The sequence below is a fragment of the Antechinus flavipes genome, chromosome 3, assembly GCF_016432865.1.
Source record: "Antechinus flavipes isolate AdamAnt ecotype Samford, QLD, Australia chromosome 3, AdamAnt_v2, whole genome shotgun sequence".
Lineage (NCBI taxonomy): Eukaryota > Metazoa > Chordata > Mammalia > Dasyuromorphia > Dasyuridae > Antechinus > Antechinus flavipes.
The window spans coordinates 252,626,696-252,646,154 of NC_067400.1; the positions used below are offsets into that span (position 1 = coordinate 252,626,696).

A 19,459-nucleotide genomic window follows, 5' to 3' on the forward strand; every position below is an offset into this window, starting at 1 on the left:
CTTTCGCAGAACCGAGACCTAAGAGAGTATTTAGAACTTGTGAAGGAGAAGGAGAAAGGAAGTTTTGGTTTGTGTATGCGTGTATGTTTAACTCATTGTTTGTCATCAGGAGCAAGAAAGAAGTTTCTTGCGGGTGAAAGGCTGCACTTGATTCCTTGACGCTTAGCCAGAAATTGATCTTTCTCAAAAACGATTCAGAGAAACATGTGTTGACATTTTTTTCGTTCCAATTTAGGTTATAAAGTATATGAGTACCAGGAGTTCTCCGATATTATTCCCAGATCAGTAATTAAGAAGTTTCTCGACTTGTAGAGAAATGAGGAAGGACTAAAATAAAAGAAAAAGAAGGGACTCAGGCCAAGCTGGGGATGGAGCCATAAGATTTAGTGGCTGTGGCTCTCCTGACGTCCTCTCCGCCTCCTCCCACCAAGACAGTTGCGAGGATAGTTTGAGCTGAAGCTACTGTGCTGGAATCGATGGCACAACCCGAGGAAATGATGGAGAGAGGGAAGGAATACAAGGACAAGAGCCTTAGCTGACAGATACAATGAACATCCCTAATTTAACTTTGAAACATCTGGTGGGAGAAAGAGGAGCCTGACACTAATGGGCTCGATCTCAGTTCCCACCAAGCCATATTTTCTACCAGGTTGGGAGTGAAAGAAGGAAACATGATACATAACGATATCTGCTCTAAAATGCTGTTAATGTTCCTCAGTTAAGTTGTACATATTCGTTCCTTCTATGCTTTCTGCCGCAGCTTGGCTTGGAGGAAGTGGGGAAAGTGGGGCTGCCAGTGCACAGAAAGTTTTCTCCGTTAGGAATCGGGGGCCGGAGAGGATGTGTAGTTGAAGGGAATGGCTAGGACAGACAATCATGCTGTAAGTAAAATACTTAACGCTTTGCGTTAAAGCTGGTTGAAGCTGCGAAGGTACCCATGTGCAGGACTAGCGGTGCCCTCTAGTGTCCGTGCCTCATTATGCGGACTGTAGTTGCTGAAGCAGGGAGAGGACACTCCCAGACGGGATGGACTACCCGCTTCGCAGTAGCCTCTGGGTTTTGTTACGCCTCTCTCGGGACCTGTATTCTGGCTACGTTCGGCTGCGGTCAGGGGGTGCGTGCAATGCCTTAGGAGGGCGGGTAGGAGAAGAAAAGAAATAATCACCTAAGAAACCAAAGAGAAAACGCTTTCTCTATACACCCCCTTATCCCATCTGCACCCAATCCCAGTTCTCTCTATTTGACTTCTTTTCCCCATATTAATGCAGTCGCCAGGGAGAAAAACTTGAAGTGCCAGGCGGAGCCTCTCGCCGAAAAAGTCCTCTCTTTTCCCCACCCCACCCCCACCCGTCTTCGTTTCCTCCTGCTTCTGCTCCGAGTTAGGGGTGTCACTGTCCCCCTGACCCCGCAAAAGGGGAGATGAGAGTTGGGTGCCAGGAGGAGTAGATGAGTGATGGGTCTGCCCGAAAGTCCCCGGAGGAAAACCTACCTGGGACTTGAAAAGAGCTTGGAGAGGTTGGGGATTTGAACGAGGGAAGTTCCTAGACCGAGTTTGTAGAGTTGGTTTTTGTTAGGTGGTGTACTAAAGAAAAAAGCGGGAAGGGAAGGAGGAAGGAAGAATCTGAGTCTTAAACTAGAGAGACTGAAACTGAAATGACTCTGGTCAAAGGCAGGGTATTAGAGCTTGTACTTCCAGAGAGCTCTTTTGGAGCACCATTCCTGTGGAATTCAGGAGAGGAAATAGAAAAGGGATTTTTTTTTAAGGGGGCGGGGAGAGAATTACCACTTATTAGTTTCTCCCACCACACCAACACACATACATACTTTTCTAAAACTTAGAATAGGTCGGGGCAAGTTCTTACCGACTCTAACACAATTTCAAAGTGGGGTGAGGGTACACGACTCAACCGCAATTAAAAGAAAACAACAACAAAGATCCCAAGTTATCGTTGTCTGGATCCTTTAAATGAATCAGCATCATTGTTCTGCAACCTCAAAACAAGACACATGGGCATGCACAATTTCAGCTAATCTCCACCCTGCCCCTGTCCTAAATCATTCTCTCCCATAGCCAGGACCTGGGGAGGTCGGTCAGCCCGAGGAGTCAGTTTGCGGCTTCGTGTGAGCTCTCAGGGAAAACTGGTGATCTCGCTGAGAATTCCAGACAATTATCCCGAGTCACTCAGAACACCAGCTCCATCTGCACCGAGCTCCAACCCCTGCTTGCAACCCTTGTTGTATACCAGACCAAATTGTATACCAGATTCGAAAGCTTGCATAAGTCCTCCCTAGAGCAAGCAACCCCTTTCTCCTCCTCCACAGGCTGGCAGCTGTATATACTACAGCTACTCCCGCGTAGCCCCTTTGCAGGACTGAAAGGAAATGGGGGTGTTTGCAAAGCAAGAGCATCAGGGCCAGGCCTCAGGAAATGTGGTCGGTGGGTGGTAAGGTTCCAATCCCAGCCATAACAAGTGGGTGACTGTGTCTATGTGTTGTGGTGGCCTTGGCATCCCATTGACACATAGGCTCCTTGCTCAGTACAGTAGCGGCCCCGGCTGAATCAACTGGCCAATTCCAGGAGCCAGTGGACTTGAGCCGCGCCCTGGCTTGAACCGGAAAGATTGCTCATTGGCCAGCGTCCTCCCCCTATGCAAATGAGCTGAGGGAATGGCATTCCTCCGAACTCTCTTACAGTAAAAGCACATTCATTTCCAGTCAATCTCATTCATAGAGCCAGAAGGCGCAGGCTGGACCGAGCTTTTCTCAAGACGCAATCTGAGCAAACAAACATCTCACAGAAGGTCATAACGCTGCACTTTCAGTGAGCTTGTAGACAGCTCTATCCAGCTGACTCCCGTGAACTCGTGAAGAATTTCAAGATTTGTTTTTCCTTGCCCTGCATTGGTGTTTTTGATTTTATTTTTTTTTCCACTTTTTAATGAGCTGTATTCTTGGCTGGATGCTTTAACGTCTATCCTGGCTACGAACTTTTTTGTTTCTGTTTCCTTTGACAACTGCTCTGTGTGTGTGTGTGTCTCTGCGGAAGCAAGTGTGCAGCACTTCAAAAAGAAACGTTAGTGTATATGTGTTTTTAAACCAGAACTGCAGCATCTGCATTGATCTGTTGGTTGAGTCTGATTCTGAAAGGAGTTACACCTGCTAGGTTATACATAATATATATTATGTATATAGATATGTGTATGTATACATACATATACCTATACGTATTTCTATGTAGTTAAACAGTCCTACTGAATTTGAGGAAGATTGGTTTAAGTATTGCAAAAGTTAGCTGATGCAGAATATTAGTTGGCTTCTGAAGAGGGAGAGTGCATGTGTTTCTGAGTGCTCTTTCGCACACTATAAAACCACAGAGGAACCCACAAGTTTAACCAACACCCCCAAACCCAAGTTCTCAAATGTGGAATTTTGGTTTGTTTTGTTTTAGCCTGGGAGTTCATCATCTACTGGAACTTTTCTAGAACTTGAGAAAACAAGAAAAAAAATCTTTTAAAAGCTACAATGAGCATTTTGCAAGATTATATCAAGAGATCATGACAAGTACTCCTAGACCAATACATCCAACTACTGAAGCTGATTTTCAAGGCTACTTTAAAAAATCCCTGCATAGAACATTAATGGATTTCTGTTGTGTTTAAGTTCTCTAAAGATTATATTGTAAATATTTGATGAAGTACAGTATATATGTGTGTGTGTGGTGCACATACATTGTTAACTTGATCTTTGGAAATTACAACTCTTGTCTTTGTGGACTGAAGACAATTTTATGTTTTTAAACTGGCTGTCCAAGGAAGGCACTAAGGTATTTTGTGTTCTATTGGGACTTTAGAAAAATCACCTGGATAAATCTCAGACGATTAACTACTGGAAATTCCAGATTCTGTGTGTGGTGGTCATATTTCTTTCTGCATAAATATTTTAAGAAGTGAATGGGAACGTGGCCTGTGGTGATTTTTATAACAATCAAAGACTGAATTTGAAATCTTAAGAGAAAAAAAAGTATAAGAAGATTATTTTTCACTACATTTTAACTCTCTAAAAAGTCAAGAGCTAGAAGGCGTGTGTGTACATCCTGAAACCTTGCAACATCGTTAAAACTTTTTTTTTAAACTTGGACTTATTCTTTCTTCTCTCTTCCCCAAAACTCAAAAAATAAAGTCTCACATACTTTTATGTTTCCAGAGAGTTAATTGCTGAAGATTCGCAGTTATTTCTCTGTTTTATAAGAATTATTGGGAGACTTAACTCAAAACGTTTGTTGTGATGCGTATCCCCGTAGATACAAGCACCAGCCGCCGCTTCACGCCACCCTCCACCACGCTGAGTCCGGGGAAGATGAGTGAAACACTGCCGCTGGCTGTCCAGGAGAACAGCGCCTCCCTGGTGGGAAAACTCAGAAGTACAGACCGCAGCATGGTGGAGGTTTTAGCGGATCACGCGGGAGAGTTGGTCCGTACAGACAGCCCTAACTTCCTCTGCTCCGTGTTACCCACGCACTGGAGATGCAACAAAACATTGCCGATTGCTTTCAAGGTATTTCGCGCTTTTAAACTTTGACCCAGGTGATGAGAAAGAAAGGTAGGAGAGAGTGAGGAAGGGAGGGGGAAGGGTGAAAAGACAATGGGGTACGTGGTCGTAAGAAAAAGAGGTGAGAGAGCCAGGCCCGATTAAAACTGTAAGGAAGAGTTTTTGTTGTGATTGTTGTTGTTTTCCTTCTAGTGGCTGTTCCCACATCTTGGGAGAACGTAACTAGTTCTTTAATCAGCCTATCTAGCTCTTCTGTGCCTTACCAGACTGGGGATGGGCTTCTTTTTAACTGAAGCTCTCCGTATTTTCTGGGATTAAAGAGGATGCTACATTGGTGTAGTGACTTTCAAAGAATATAGTAGTTATTTCGGGCTCCGGATGTCCAGTAGTTAAAAGTGAAGGGGAGGTTGGGGGTAAAGAGGGCGGAGCTAGCATTTAGAAAAAGTGGATAAATGAACATAGACACTATAAAAACATCTTAAAAGGCATCGGGTGTGACAGTGCACTTTTTAAAAGTGCCCAAACAACTGGCAAAGCTATTCTTTAACAATCTCTTTCATAGTGAGATAATAGAGTTATGCTTTCCACTTACTTTCTCTTAAAAAGGACCACAGGTTAAGAACAAAACTGTCTACACCCAGCATCCAAATGCTACCTCTCCCATTTCTCTTCCCAAAGGCTTTTTCAGATATGCCAGTGAGAAGAAACATTTATTTTGTAGATTTAATGTCTTGGCAAAGAGGAAAATGTCTATTGGGGTAGTGCATTTTTTTAGTCCCTTGAGTGTTGTCATAGGCAAACAACAGAGAAAACATGATTACATTAAATTTTGAAAAAGTTTTCTGAGTAATTATGTTAAGCGCTAGTCCCATCCTTCCAAATGCCAAGAGTAGCAAATCTTGGTTCTTTTCCTGGAACTCTCCTAAATGTTATCACTTGATTCACCTAGATTAAAGCCTGGAGGCAGTGAAAGGTAACAGAGGGTGTACTTTTAAAAGAAGATGCCTTGAACCAATGCCTAATTTAGCAGCGATTTCTATTTGGGGTGAAAGTGGAGGAAGGGAGCAGGGAATTGAAGTCTGTATAAGCATTTTTTTTTCTCACTTTTGATGTAGAAGGCTGCCCCGCATCAGCTTTGGACTCCTTCAAGCAAGGGTCTTTAGCTAAGAAGTAAATAAGCAATCCTAACATTAAAAAAACAGAGTTGCAGCAAAAATCAAAACATTTTTCCCTTGATTGTTTTTTTCCCCTTCTTCCTTGATTTTGAATTATCAGTGCAGTGCTGATTTAAAGGGCTTTTGAAAACTTTAAAGAGATTTTTAAGCCAGGTGATTCAAGTTACAGAAATGCACCACTTATTTTCTTTCTCATTTGGGTAATTATATCTTCTGCTTCTTTTAAAATAGCCTTTTGTTTCTGTACATTGTGCATTTCTTGACTTAATACTATTTTAAATAATTCTGCATTTGACAGTCTTATAGGGGATGCACAATCATTAATAGAGTTTCTTCCTTGCTCTTAAATTCAGGGAAAATTCTCTATCTCTGTTGTCTAATAACTTTTTTTAACAATAGCTCTCTTTATGAAAAATACCCCACTCTTTGTCCTGAAAACAGTTATATTTTAATTTGTGCTAGGGTGAAAGGTATAGGGTTACCTTATAATTTTGTCTCTTCTCCATTTATTTACATTTAAGATCAAGAACACATTTTGTTTAATTCAGCCTAATCCCTTTGCTAAAAGTCTTCCTTTCCTATAACCTTCCTTTGCCCACCCTCAGACCTTTATCAAAGTCTAAGAGCATTTCCCAGTGTTGAGAAGACCATGCAGAGATGTGCAAATAAAAGGAATACTTTTATAATGATATTTTAAAGGAATTTATAAGTAGGATTAGAGAGTCCAGTATCAGATGCCTTTAACACCTGCTCCCCAATACACTTCATATCCTTCATACTCCTCACTTTTACTTTAAGCTTAAAATTATATAATTAAAGATACTTATCTCCCCTCTTCAACACATAAAACTGATCATCACAGAAAGTTACAGTAGGAAAGAGAAAATATTAATCCTTCAAAAATAAAGAAGATGGAGGAAAATAATTGTTTTTTAAAATGTCATCTCATTGATGAATTCCTATTTTTAGAAAAAGCATATTTGTCTGGGTAATGATTCTTTTTAAAGATGTAAAACTGCTCATCACAGAAAGTTACAGTAGGAGAGAGAAAACATTCCTTCAAAAATAAAGAGTATGGAAGATACCATGTCATTAATGAGTTCCTCTATTAAAAAAAAAAGCATATTTGTTTGGTGATGATTCTTTTTAGAAATGTCTCCTTCCTCTTAACTTCTTATTTTTCAAATGAATTAAGATTGTTGAGTTCTCTTAGTATTTTATATGCTGTAGCATAGAAAGCCAGAGGACTCCCCTTAAAATTTAAGTGCACATTGGGGAAAGAAATTATCAAAGTAATCAAATAGATTAATTACATTGTCTCCATCCTGTTCAAATACAGGCCTGTTGCTGAGTAACTTAGTTTTTCCTAATGAATACTGCACTGAAATTTACTTACTCTGTTTTCCTTAATGCACAATAAATGCAGAGGTTTACAGTTAGTAAAGCAGAGTTAGAAGAGGAAAACCTTCAAGGAGTGACTAAGTCAAAACTGAAATATCTCTTTACCCCTGCCACCTATGGCATTTATTGGTTGCAAAACAATACATTTCAAAATTTACATTTTTAGACATTTTCAGTTAACTATGTAAAGCATTCAGCAGCAACAGTAGCTAAAAAAAAAAGAAGAAGAAGAAGAAAAGTTGATGACAAAACAAAAAATAAAATACATTCCAAAAATTAAAAAATAAATTCCAAATTCCCTCTAAAGGACAAACTGCATCTGATGGTATAATAACACTGAAAGATTTCAGGACTTACTGAGCTATCTCCTGAGATGCTTAGCTTCAATCTTTAGACTTAAAGGGAAATTTAAAATTGTGAATTATTGTAAAATAGTTCTAAAAGTTGAGTTTTACTGTAATTCTTATTTTAGATAATGAGATGCATTATTTAAATAGGAAGGGTGTGTATTTTGCTAATTTTAGAAAACCAGTTGCTCATTAACACGTTTTTGCAAAAAGTTTTTATAAAATATGTCTGAGTGGGCTAAAATATCATTTAAAAGATATTAAATAAGCTAGAGAAATAAGACGATATAAGAAAGTTTGATTAATGCTAGAAATACACTATCTTTCCATCAGCAAGACTACTACTCCTAGTTATGAATGAATTACAAACTCTACTGGATTCAAAGTTCTACTTTACAACTGTCTTTTGGAAGACCAGAAAATTAAGAGATTTTAAACTAAATGAATTAAAACTATGACTTAATAACGTTAGTTTAAAATAGCAATGATGGTGTGAAAAGACAAGCTAAGAGCTGTATCAGAACATCCATAAAAGTATCCCTGTAGTCCTAAGTATGAGAGTATTGTCATTCTGCTCATTTTCCTGATAATACTTTATTATTTTAAAGCTTTTTATTTTCAAAACATATGCATTGATAATTTTCAACATTCACCTTTGCAAAACCTTGTGTTCCAATTTTTTTTCTCCCTCCTTTTTCCCCACTCCCTCCTCTAGATGTCAAGTAATCTAATATATATTAAACATGTGCAATTCTATACATATTTCCACAATTATCATGCTGGCACAAGAAAAATCAGATCAAAAAGGAAAAAAAAATGAGAAAGAAAACAAAATGTAAGCAAACCACAACAAAAGTGAAAATACTATTTGTGATCCATACTCAATCCCCACAGTCCTCTCTCTGGGTGCAGATGGCTCTCTTCATCGAAAGATTATTGGAACTGGCCTGAAAGACCTTGATGTTGAAAAGAGCCATGTCCACCTGATAATACTTTAAATAGAAAAGTAAATCATAATGTAAGAGGTTCATTCAACAAGCTCCTTCTTGTCTGTTTAGTCTGTGTCATAGTGTAAATGTTTGTATTTTCCTACTTATTGTTTATGATCTTTAATTCCAAATACTCCTTCCTCCACACCTATAAAAGCTAAATTCTTTTTTGATTTCTTTTCATATTGTCTATAGATAACATTGTAGGACATTAACAGAAAGTTTAATTTAAAAATCAGCTTTAAAATAAAGTAACCCAATCTTTAAATTTTAATTATATAGTATTAGTTATGGTAGCAGTCATTTTGTAGTAAAAATATACAGATAGTGATTGTTTTGTTTTGTATTTTTTTTACTCCAATCTTTCCCTTAACTGCCACAAGAAAAAATGTAATGATAACAGAACATTAAACACAACATGCTCCTTGGATGGTAACTTTAATTTAAATATATATATATATATAGTCCTAATTTTCTTACTTTTAAAATTTTATGCCAACAGCCTTTTACAATTTAACAAGCATATTATTTATCACATTTTAAAGGTTCATTGAGAAATTTAAAGTGGATTGCTTATTTCAGCAGCCAAATTAGTAATCTGTACAACTTTGGCAAAAAGAAACAAAATAATCATAGAGTTGTGTTGATTTAAGTGGAACTTTGCTGAGATGGAGATGATTTAAAATATATATATATATATATATATATATATATATATATATATATTTATAAAGCAGATTTGTTTATTTTGACATTTTTATAAATTCTGCCTCAACAATGAATTATTCACTTTTCAAAACAAATGTTTTAACCCAGTCCCTGTGTACTTAGTGAATGTTGAATTAAATAAGGAAGTCTGAGCTACCATTGGGAGGAGGAAAGGAGGAAGTTGAAATATGTACTTAAGAGGGCATTTCAACACTGTGTGAGATTAATTACATTTAGGGAAGTGGGGGGGAAAAAATCCAATACTAAAAATGAGATCCAATAGAGTACAATTTAAATGCTCTACAAAAAGAATACTAAAGTGAGAGCGATCATTAAAAAATTAGAATTATGATTTCATCATTAATAAGGAGCACCTGATGAAGACCTCCCTTAGCTAATGCAAAATGGCACCTGTTCTGTAACTTACATTTTTAGACTGCTGCCTGAAGTACTAGGAGATTGTTACTTGCCTTGGTTTACACAGCCAGTATCTGTCAGAGATGAAACTTATACTTAGTTCTTAAGGTCAACTGGTCTACCCACTGTAGAAAAGATGCATCTGATAGAGTGGATAATATCTAAATAATGAATGGAGAGACAATTCCTTCCTCTCTGTTAACCAAAGAATATATCATATTTCTGGTCGACATTAAAAAACACAAAAGAATTTAATATAAGAATCAAAGATCTAAGAAGCATACACACACACACACACACACACACACACACACACACCATACACACATATGTATATAAAGTAACAGCATTTTTTTTAATGTTCTTTAGAAAATGTTAACAACTACTTATGTTGAAAAAATGGGAACAAAATAACTTTCCCTAATTCTAATTTCTTGGTTTAAATTAGACAAGCAAAATGCTTTATGCAGGTTTAATATTGTGATTAAAGATAATTTGCCATATGTACTGATCACCTGATATACTTGTCTTGGAGACAGAAAACCTTAGGGAGTCTGAGATAGTAACAATAACTACTTCTGTAACTTTGGAAGTCACTGAACTTCTCTGAGGTTCAGTTTTTCAAAATTATAAATGGTATATTATTACTTACACATCCTATTTCACAGTATTTTAAGGAAAGTATTTTGAAAATCAAAAAAATATATTGAAAATGAGCTATTATCACATTTAAGAATGAATGTCTTTTTCTTGTCATATTCTATCAGAAAAGAGGTACAATTTCAAAGAAAACAGTAAACAATTGTCTCAAGGATATGATAAAAGGAAATAGAGTAGATTAAAATTCCAAGAACACAGAGCCCACTATTGAAGATGGTGGAAGGTCTAGGCCTTGGCAACAATAATAACTAAAGACCAAAGTAGTTTTATATACTATTAAAAGAAAAATGATTAGGGATACATAGGGCAGGGAAGTTAGATAGGTAGGCAGAGGTAGCTTGGAAAAGTTTATTAACTATTATCAAAGGTCAAGAAGGATGAATTCTATATGATAGAAGAAAATTAGAAAGAGAGAGAATATCAAGGGTTTGAATTAAAATAGAGCTATATATTATCAAAAAATCAACAAAATGGTATTCCAAAGGACAGTTTAAAAGTGATTAAAGATTTTTCGTCAACTCAACTGTGAAGATCAAATTAAATTTCCCTCCAAAACAATTTTAGATATTTTTATGGAAAAGTTAAAAAAAAATCTATGGCTAGTTACTTACTTTTCTCTCAAGTATATGTGCACCCATTCTTCCTTTGAATCTAAAAGTATGCCAGCAGAAGTAAGAAGCAAAGAATTATTATTATGCTAATTAGTATTTTAGCTTTTGTATATAGTGTTGTATTTGATCTCTTATGGTACCATCTTTCAAAGCTTAATTTCTAGGTTTTATTTAAAGATGAAATATCTCAGAAGGGCATTGCAGTATAGTAGATAGAACTGTCCCTGGCATCCAAGTCAGACCTGGAATGAAGTCCTGCTTTTGACACTTCTGATTAAAACTTGTGCACTTATTATTTGTGCGACCCTGGAAAAAGTCATTTAACCTCAACTCTCTAAGATAAAACATTTCAGAGCAGGTGTCAGTTTCAAAAGAGAGAGTTTGTTCATCCAAACTATCTAGACTACAGAAATATGCAAATTCAGGCAAGAACAAAAAAAAGTTAAAAGCATTATTTTTTTTACATATCAAAAATATGACATTTATTGATAAAATATTTCAAAACATTCATGTTTACAACTTCTACAAATAATAACCATAATGCTGTTATTAATGGATAGGTGGCCTTGAAAAACATTATTTTTGTAGAAAAAGCTAACAAATCATATTATTCTTAAAAGTAAAATTTCCAACTGATATCATATTGCTAGAGAGTTGTTGTAGAATATTTTTATTTTATTAGATTACATTAATTTAGATAGATATTCCATTATTTAAAAGCCTATATTTAAATTTTATAAAATGCATGTGAAAATAACTTCTCATACATAGATTTGGGAGTATTGCATAAACCATAGTTGCTTTTCCTTAACAATTTTAAAATAATACATTTGAATATTTAATTTTGATAGATTACTGTGTCAATAAATGCCAAACTAGAATTTTTAATGTCTGTATTTTTGATTGACTTTAGGTGGTTGCCTTGGGAGATGTTCCTGATGGGACTTTGGTCACTGTGATGGCTGGAAATGATGAAAATTATTCTGCCGAACTGAGAAATGCTACAGCGGCAATGAAGAACCAAGTTGCAAGATTCAACGACCTCAGATTTGTGGGGAGAAGTGGAAGAGGTACTTATTTTCCATGACTGCATATAGATATACTTATGCTAAGTACACATGTATACATATACACATATATACACATTCATATATGTAATGTGTATGTATTGTGCATATGCATACATTTATAAACTATACTATTTCCTTGAGGAAAAACCCACTTTAAAAAATTGTTCAATTTCAATCATGGACTTCTACCTTTAACTTTTTTATTTTCATTTCATTTCTGTATTTCCAGAATGAAATTAATGTCTTTGCTGAATTTGGTTCTTATTTTATACATCATAATATAAGTTTTTTTAAATGTCTTTAAAAATTGTGTAATTTGAATCATATATTTCAGGGCATAACTTCTAGCTTTTCCCCCTCATATATATATATATATATATATATTATATATATATATATATATTTCCAATAGGAGGCAACTTTAAGATTAAAGTAGAGATTCTCTTTTTAACAGATACTTTTAAAGAGAAACTTTAAACTTAAGTAGCATATACTATCACTTGTGAACAAGTGATATTAGGTGGTAATTAAGATTTAACAATCTAGATTAGTAATGTCAAACTCAAATAGAAACATATCTCCTGAGGGCTGCATTTGACATAGAAAACCACAAATTAACATTATCTATGTTTTATTATATTTTATTTATATTTGTAAACATTTCCTAATTACAATTTAATCTGACTTGGATCACCCTTGACAATTTTTTTAGGCCTTGTCAGGCCTAAAACTTGTCAGTTTTATATCTCTGAAATAGATTATTAGTTAAGGATTTTATATGTAAAGAATATTGCAAGCTAGTGCCTTTGCAATATAACTTTGTTATAGTGCTTGTAATAAATCATATATTTATATTATGAAAAACTGAAGAAAAATTCACCATGGCATACTGATTCAATTTCATCTGTGGTCTACTTGCATTATTTCCTCTTGTTACACTTATATCTGATGACCTCTGTTTTCTTTTGTCTAGCTCCTCAGACAATAAGCACTATTTAATTCAATTTGTCAAGAGAGTTTCAGCTTTGTTGCTTAATTATTATTACATGTATAGTGGCTTTTATGTTAATCACTTCATTATGTGTGCCTCACATGTTTAGAACAGCAGAAAATGAGGGCAGATGGACAGTTTAAGGGGATGGCTTGGTTTATCAGAAAAGTTTTGCTTCTGCATTATAGGATTAAAGTGTGTGTTGTTGTTTGGCTCTGACCTATGATTTCATCAGTGTTGAAAACTCCCTCCACCAGTGAAGATTGGCAGCTCTTCTATAGTTTGTCATCTCGGAATGTTGCCTGGGGCTCTGAGAGTTTAAGTGACTTGACATGGTAACATGACTGATACAGCTTGTGCAAGTCAGAGAAGACTTGAATCCAGGTCTTTTAAACTGATAGAGCTGTTTAGTTTTATTGTGCTACTCTGATTATAGGACTGAATCAATTTACAAGTACCTGCTACGTTAGGTATAGTTTTTTAAAAAAGGGCAAAAAATATTTTTAAAAGATATTTTATTATGTTCAAATAATATTTAATACTTTAAAAGTTTTTAAAGATGTTACTAAAATACATACAAGTATAATATCTATTTTCATTATTTTTAAAAAGTCAATAAGCATTATTTAAAAGGAATATATAATATGCCATAAGTACTTCAGGATAGTTGAGGGAAAGTATTTTGGTTGTTGTTTGATACTTATTGGTTCTATTAGCTTAATTGGTTCTATTAACCTAATAGATGCATCTTTTAAATGGAATATCTTGGAACAAAATATAAGATGTGATTTCTAATATAAGTCCCTAGTTCTAAGGTAATGATATTATAAAGAAAAAAGGCATCCATTTAATGAAAGCATGAGCTATGTTTTCATGTATAAAAATATCTACAATATGTAAAAGTATCAGTTATTAAACATGTTCTTTTAATAGCGCTGCTCTCCTCCCAATAATTGGAATTTGTCTTGTGAGATGTGTAGAAAATATTTCAAAGATTTTAGAGGGATAGCTAGTAAAGGGATCAAGAAACTTAAAAAAAAAAATGGAGATCTGCAGTTTGGATCCTGGAATGTTTGCTGAGCTAAATATCACAAATATATTCTTGATTTTCAGTATTTAAATTTTAATAGTGGAATGGAGTACAATTGTTTTCTAAAGAAATCGTCTCCTACTTGAATATGTAGCTATCTCATGTTTTGCTTGTGAAAGTTTTGAGAATTAGTTTACTAATATAATTTACATTTTACTAAAAAAAAAAATATGGTTTCTTGAGATATGTGTTAATTTGGATGGAGATGGTACTTAATGGATATTTGGAAACTGCTTGCCCTCTTTTCTATATTAAAGTTCGAATGTCCTAAACGCCAGTGGATATTCCTATTTTGAATGGGTGACTAATAGATAGTCTTGTTTACTTGTATAACAATGAATTGTTTACTAAAGGTGTGTATGTTTGCATTTGACTGCTTGATTTGTGCTGGTCTGTTCTTGAGTTCCCATATACCCTGAAGAGAAAAATCTAAATCAGAAGGAAGGTTGTGCTTGTTTTGATTCCCTGTACTGAAAAGGAAAAAAAGAAAGAAAGAAAGAAGAGAAGGATGGAGGGAGGAGAGAAGGGAGGAAGGAAGGAAGAAAGGAAGGAAGGAAGGAAGGAAGAAAGGAAGGAAGGAAGGAAGGAGGGAAGGAAGGAAGGAAGGAAAGAAGGAAGGAAGGAAAGAAGGAAGGAAAGAAGGAAGGAAGGAATATATATAAAATATTTGTTTTCAAACAGGTTCACCTTCCTATATGTGATAAGTTGAAAGCAAAGTTATATAAAACTATAATTGAAAGTTTGAGTGTGTTATGGTTACTGTATATTATTTGCTTTTAGTGAAATCTGATCATTGCTCTAATAGAGACCTTTTTTAAGCTATGATAATCTGCATCAATTTCTTATTTTCCCTTATTCTGTGCTAAGGTGAGATGTTGCTCTACCAAATGTAAGTGTCAACATCAGAAGGCTGCCAATTTTTTTTTTTTTTTTGGCAATTTGCTTCCATTACTGTGAGAGTAGATGAATCTCACTAATTTTACAATTAGTGTTAATTTTCCATGACATTCATTCCTTTTAAAGTATCATTACTTCCTATAAAGAGATATTAAAACAAGCCACTCTCATGTGTTGTTTTTAAAACTTTGTGCATCAAAATATGCCATTAGAATAGACACAAAGCAAAATATGGCAAAGAAGAAACTAAACATCCTGTCAGTCATAATGCTTTAAAAACATATTTTTATTGCTCTTCAGCCTTTTACAGGGTTCACAAAGGAAGAGAAAAAAAGATTTTTTTAAAAATTATGAAAAAATAGTCCTTGGAAATAATAAGATAGTGAACATGGAAGGACTTTCTCTGCTCTACAAAACAAATCTGTTGGGCACTGGCTGATGTCCAGGATTACTGCTCCTAACCTCAGATTCATCATGCAACTGGGAAAACCTGCCTATCTGGCTTTTAAGTCTTAATACATCCCCCTCCCCATACAGTTTGAGGATTCTGATACTTCCCTAAATCTGTTGTTTTCCTATTCACTGCTCTCCCTTTACCAATTTAAATAGAATATACCCCCATATTTTTTCTAACTCATTGTCCTTTTGATTCAGTCTTCATGTAAATTCCCTAGATCTCTACCACAAAACAAAAAATAATAGGTATCAACATATGAGACAGACATTTGATTCTGTCATAAAATGAGAATGGGAGAGAAATCTTTTTTAAATCAAACTGAGAGCAGAGATTCTCCTTATTAATGATATTTCACATATACACATAAATATAAAAATATATCTCACTTTTGTCACAATAGCACTGAGAAGTGGTATTATGTAATTAGTTCTTTTAATAAATGAAGAAGTTGAAGTCATAGGATAGTAAGTGGCAAAGATAGCACTTAAGCCTGGGTTTTCTGATTTGAAATCCATTGTTCTTTTAACTATGTTATGTTATTGTTCATAATTTGTGTTTGACCAGCAATTCTAGGGAATTGTTTATTTAAAGTATTCATTAGCATGAAAATAATAAGAAAAAAGATCTCACCTTGCTATATAAAGCCTTCCACGAGGTCACGTTCACCAAGACAGTTTTCAGTATTAACGTTCATAAAATTTTGAGTTCAAATTTTTCTCCCTCCCTCATGCCCTCTGTCCTCCCCAAAACAGGAAGCAATCTGATATAGGTTATACATGTGCAGTCATATTAAACATATTTCACATTAGTTATGTTGTGAAGGAAGAATTAGAATAAAAGGGGAAAATCATAAGGAAAAAAACAAAAAAAGTATACTACAATCTGCATTCAGACTCCACATTTCTTTCTCTGAAGGTGGACATCATTTTCCATATGAACCTTTTGAACTTATCTTAGATAATTGTTGAGGACTAAGTGTATCATAGTTGATCAGCGGACAACATTGCAGTTACTATGTACAGTGTTCTCCTTGTTCTGCTCATTTTACTCAGCATCAATTTGTGTAAGTCTTTCGAGATTTTTCTGAAATCTGTCTGCTCATCATTTCTTATAGAATCATAGTATTCCATTATATCCATATACCATAATTTGTTCATCTGTTTCCCAATTGATGGTATCTCCTCAATTTCCAATTCTAAGCCACCACAGAAGGGATTGATATAAATATTTTTTGTATGTGTGGGTCCTTTTTCATGTTTTGTAATCTCTTTGGGTAGTATTGGTAATGGTATTGATGGATCTATATATTCAGTTTTATAGCCTTTCAAGCCCAATTCTAAATTACTCTCCAGAATGGTTGAATCAGTTCACAATTCCATCAACAAAGTATTATTAGTGTACCCATTTCCCCACATCTTCTCCACCATGTATCATTTTTCTTTTCTGTCATATTAGTCAATCTGATAGGTATGAGGTGATACCTCAGAATTGTTTTAATTTTAATTTCTCTAATCAATAGTAATTTTGAGCACTTTTTCATGAATATAGATAACTTGAATTTCTTCCTTTGAAAATGTGTCTGTTAATATCCTTTGACCATTTATCAATTGGGTAATGATTTGTTCTTATATATTTGATAGAGTTGTCTATGTATTTGAGAAATATAAAGACTGACTGTAAAAATTGTTTTCCAGTTTTCTGCTTCCCTTCTAATATTAGCTGCATTGACCTTGTTTGTGCAAACACTTTTAAATTTAATTTAATTTAATTTATCAAAATTAGTCATTTTGCACTTCATAATATCCTTTGCTGTTTGGTCATAAATTTTTCTCTTCTCCATAGATCTCACAGTTAAACTATTCCTTGATCTTCTAATGGTATCCAACTTTATGTCTAAAATATGTACCTACCCATTTTTATCTTATCTTTGTATATAGTATGAGATGCTGGTCTATGCCTAGCTACTGCCATACTATTTTCTAATTTTCCCTGTAGTTTTTGTCCAATAATGAGTTCTTATCCCAGAAGCTGCAGTCTTTAGGTTTATCAAAAATAGATTATTATAATCATTTACTACTATGTCTTGTGTACCTAAATTATTACACTATTTCATCACTCTATTTCTTAGCCAATACCAAATGATTTTGATGATGTCCACTTTTAGATCTGGCACAGCTAAGCTTCACATTTTTTTCCATTAATTCCCTTGATATTCTTGAGCTTTTGTTCCTCCAGATGAATTTTGTTGATTTTTTTTCTAGCTCCATAAAATAATTTTTGTCAGTGTGATTGGTATGGCACTGAATACATTAATTATGTAGAAAAATGTTTTATTACCTTAGCCCAGTCTATTCATGAACAATTTATATTTTCCAGTTGTTTAGTTCTGACTTTATTTATATGAATAGTGCTTGATAAGTGTGTTCATATAGTTTCTGGTTTTGCCTTGATAGGTAAACTCCCAAATATTTTTTTGTCTACAGTTATTTTAAATTGAATTTCCTTTCTATCTCTTGTTCCTGGACTTTGTTGGTTATATGTAAAAATGCTGACGATTTATGTGTTTATTTTTTAAGCTACAACTGTGTCATAGTTGTTAATTATTTTGAGTAATTTTTAGTTGATTCTCTATATCTTCATATCATCTGGAAAAAGTAATAGTTTTGTTTCCTCCTCATTGCCTATTCTAATTCTTTCAATTTCTTTTTCTTCTCTTACTGCTCAAGGTAACATTTATAGTACAATATTGAATAATACTGGTGATAATGGTTATTCTTGTTTCACCCTCATTTTATTGGGAACACTTCTACATTATCCTCATCATACATAATAAAGATGATGGTTTAAGATAGATACTACTTATCATTTTAAGGAAAGCTCCCATTATTCCTATGCACTCTAGTGTTTTTAGTGGGAATGGGTGGTGTATTTTGTCAAAAAATCTTTTGAGCTTCTATTGAGATAATCATATGATTTCAATTAATTTTCTTATTGATAAGGTCAGTTATGCTCATATTTTTCCTAATATTGAAACAGCTCTGAATTCCTGGGGTAAATATCACCTAGTCATAATATATCTTTGTGGTAAATTGCTGTAATCTCTTTGCTAACATTTCATTTAAATTTTTTGCATTAATATTCATTAGGGCAATTGGTGCCCGATTTTCTTTGTTTTGTTTCTTCTTGGTTTCAGTATCAGCACATAAAAATAATTTGGTAGAACTCCTTTGCTTATTTTTCAGATAGTTTATATAGTATTGGAATTCATCGTTCTTTAAATATTTGGTAGAATTCACTTGTAAATCCATCTGGCCTAGAGTTCATTATGGAGTTCATTGATGGCTTGTTCAATCTCCTTTTCTCAAATGGTATTTTTTAAGTATTTTATTTCCTCTTCTATTAATCTGGCAACTTATATTTTTGTAAGTATTTATCCATTAATTTAGATTATCAGATTTATTAGCATACAGTGGAGCAAAATAACTCCTAATTATTGTTCTAATTTCCTCTTCATTGCTGATGAATTCACCCTTTTCATTTTTGATGTGGGTTATTTGGTTTTCTTCTTTCTTTTTTAATCAATTAACCAAAGACTTAGCTATTTATTGGTTTTCCCCTATAAAACCAACTTAGTTTTATTTATTAGTTCAATAGTTTTTCTTACTTTCAATTTTATTTATCTATCCTTTGATTTTGAGAAATTTTAATTAGGGGATTTTTAATGTGTTCTCATTTTTTTAGCTTTTTTATTTGTGTGCATAATTCATTGATCTGTTCTTTATTTTATTTATAGAAACATTTAGCAATGCATAATTTCTCTTAAGTACTGCTTTGCCTTCATCCCATAAATTTTGGTATGTTGTTTCATTATCATTCTCTTGGATGAAATTATTGTTTCTATGATTTATTATTTGACCTATTCATTGTTTAGGATTAGATTATTTAGTTTCCAATTATTTTTAATCCATCTTCCCATTGCCTTTTATTGCATATAATTTTTATTATATCAGCATGTGAAAAAGATTTATTTCATATTTCTGCCTATCTGCATTTGATTATCAGATGTTTTTGACCTAATACATGGTCAGTTTTTATGGA

General features: G+C 34.1%; 1 protein-coding gene across 2 annotated transcripts in view; it reads left to right on the plus strand.

The window, feature by feature from the left end:
- The window catches only part of RUNX1 (RUNX family transcription factor 1), a 318,640-nt gene that overhangs the window by 178,951 nt on the left and 120,230 nt on the right, over positions 1–19,459 (plus strand). For both annotated transcript variants that reach the window (XM_051984902.1, XM_051984903.1), the window contains 2 exons: positions 4,301–4,554; positions 11,770–11,926. In XM_051984902.1, the coding sequence (XP_051840862.1) occupies positions 4,301–4,554; positions 11,770–11,926 (411 nt within the window). The remainder of the gene's footprint in view (positions 1–4,300; positions 4,555–11,769; positions 11,927–19,459) is intronic.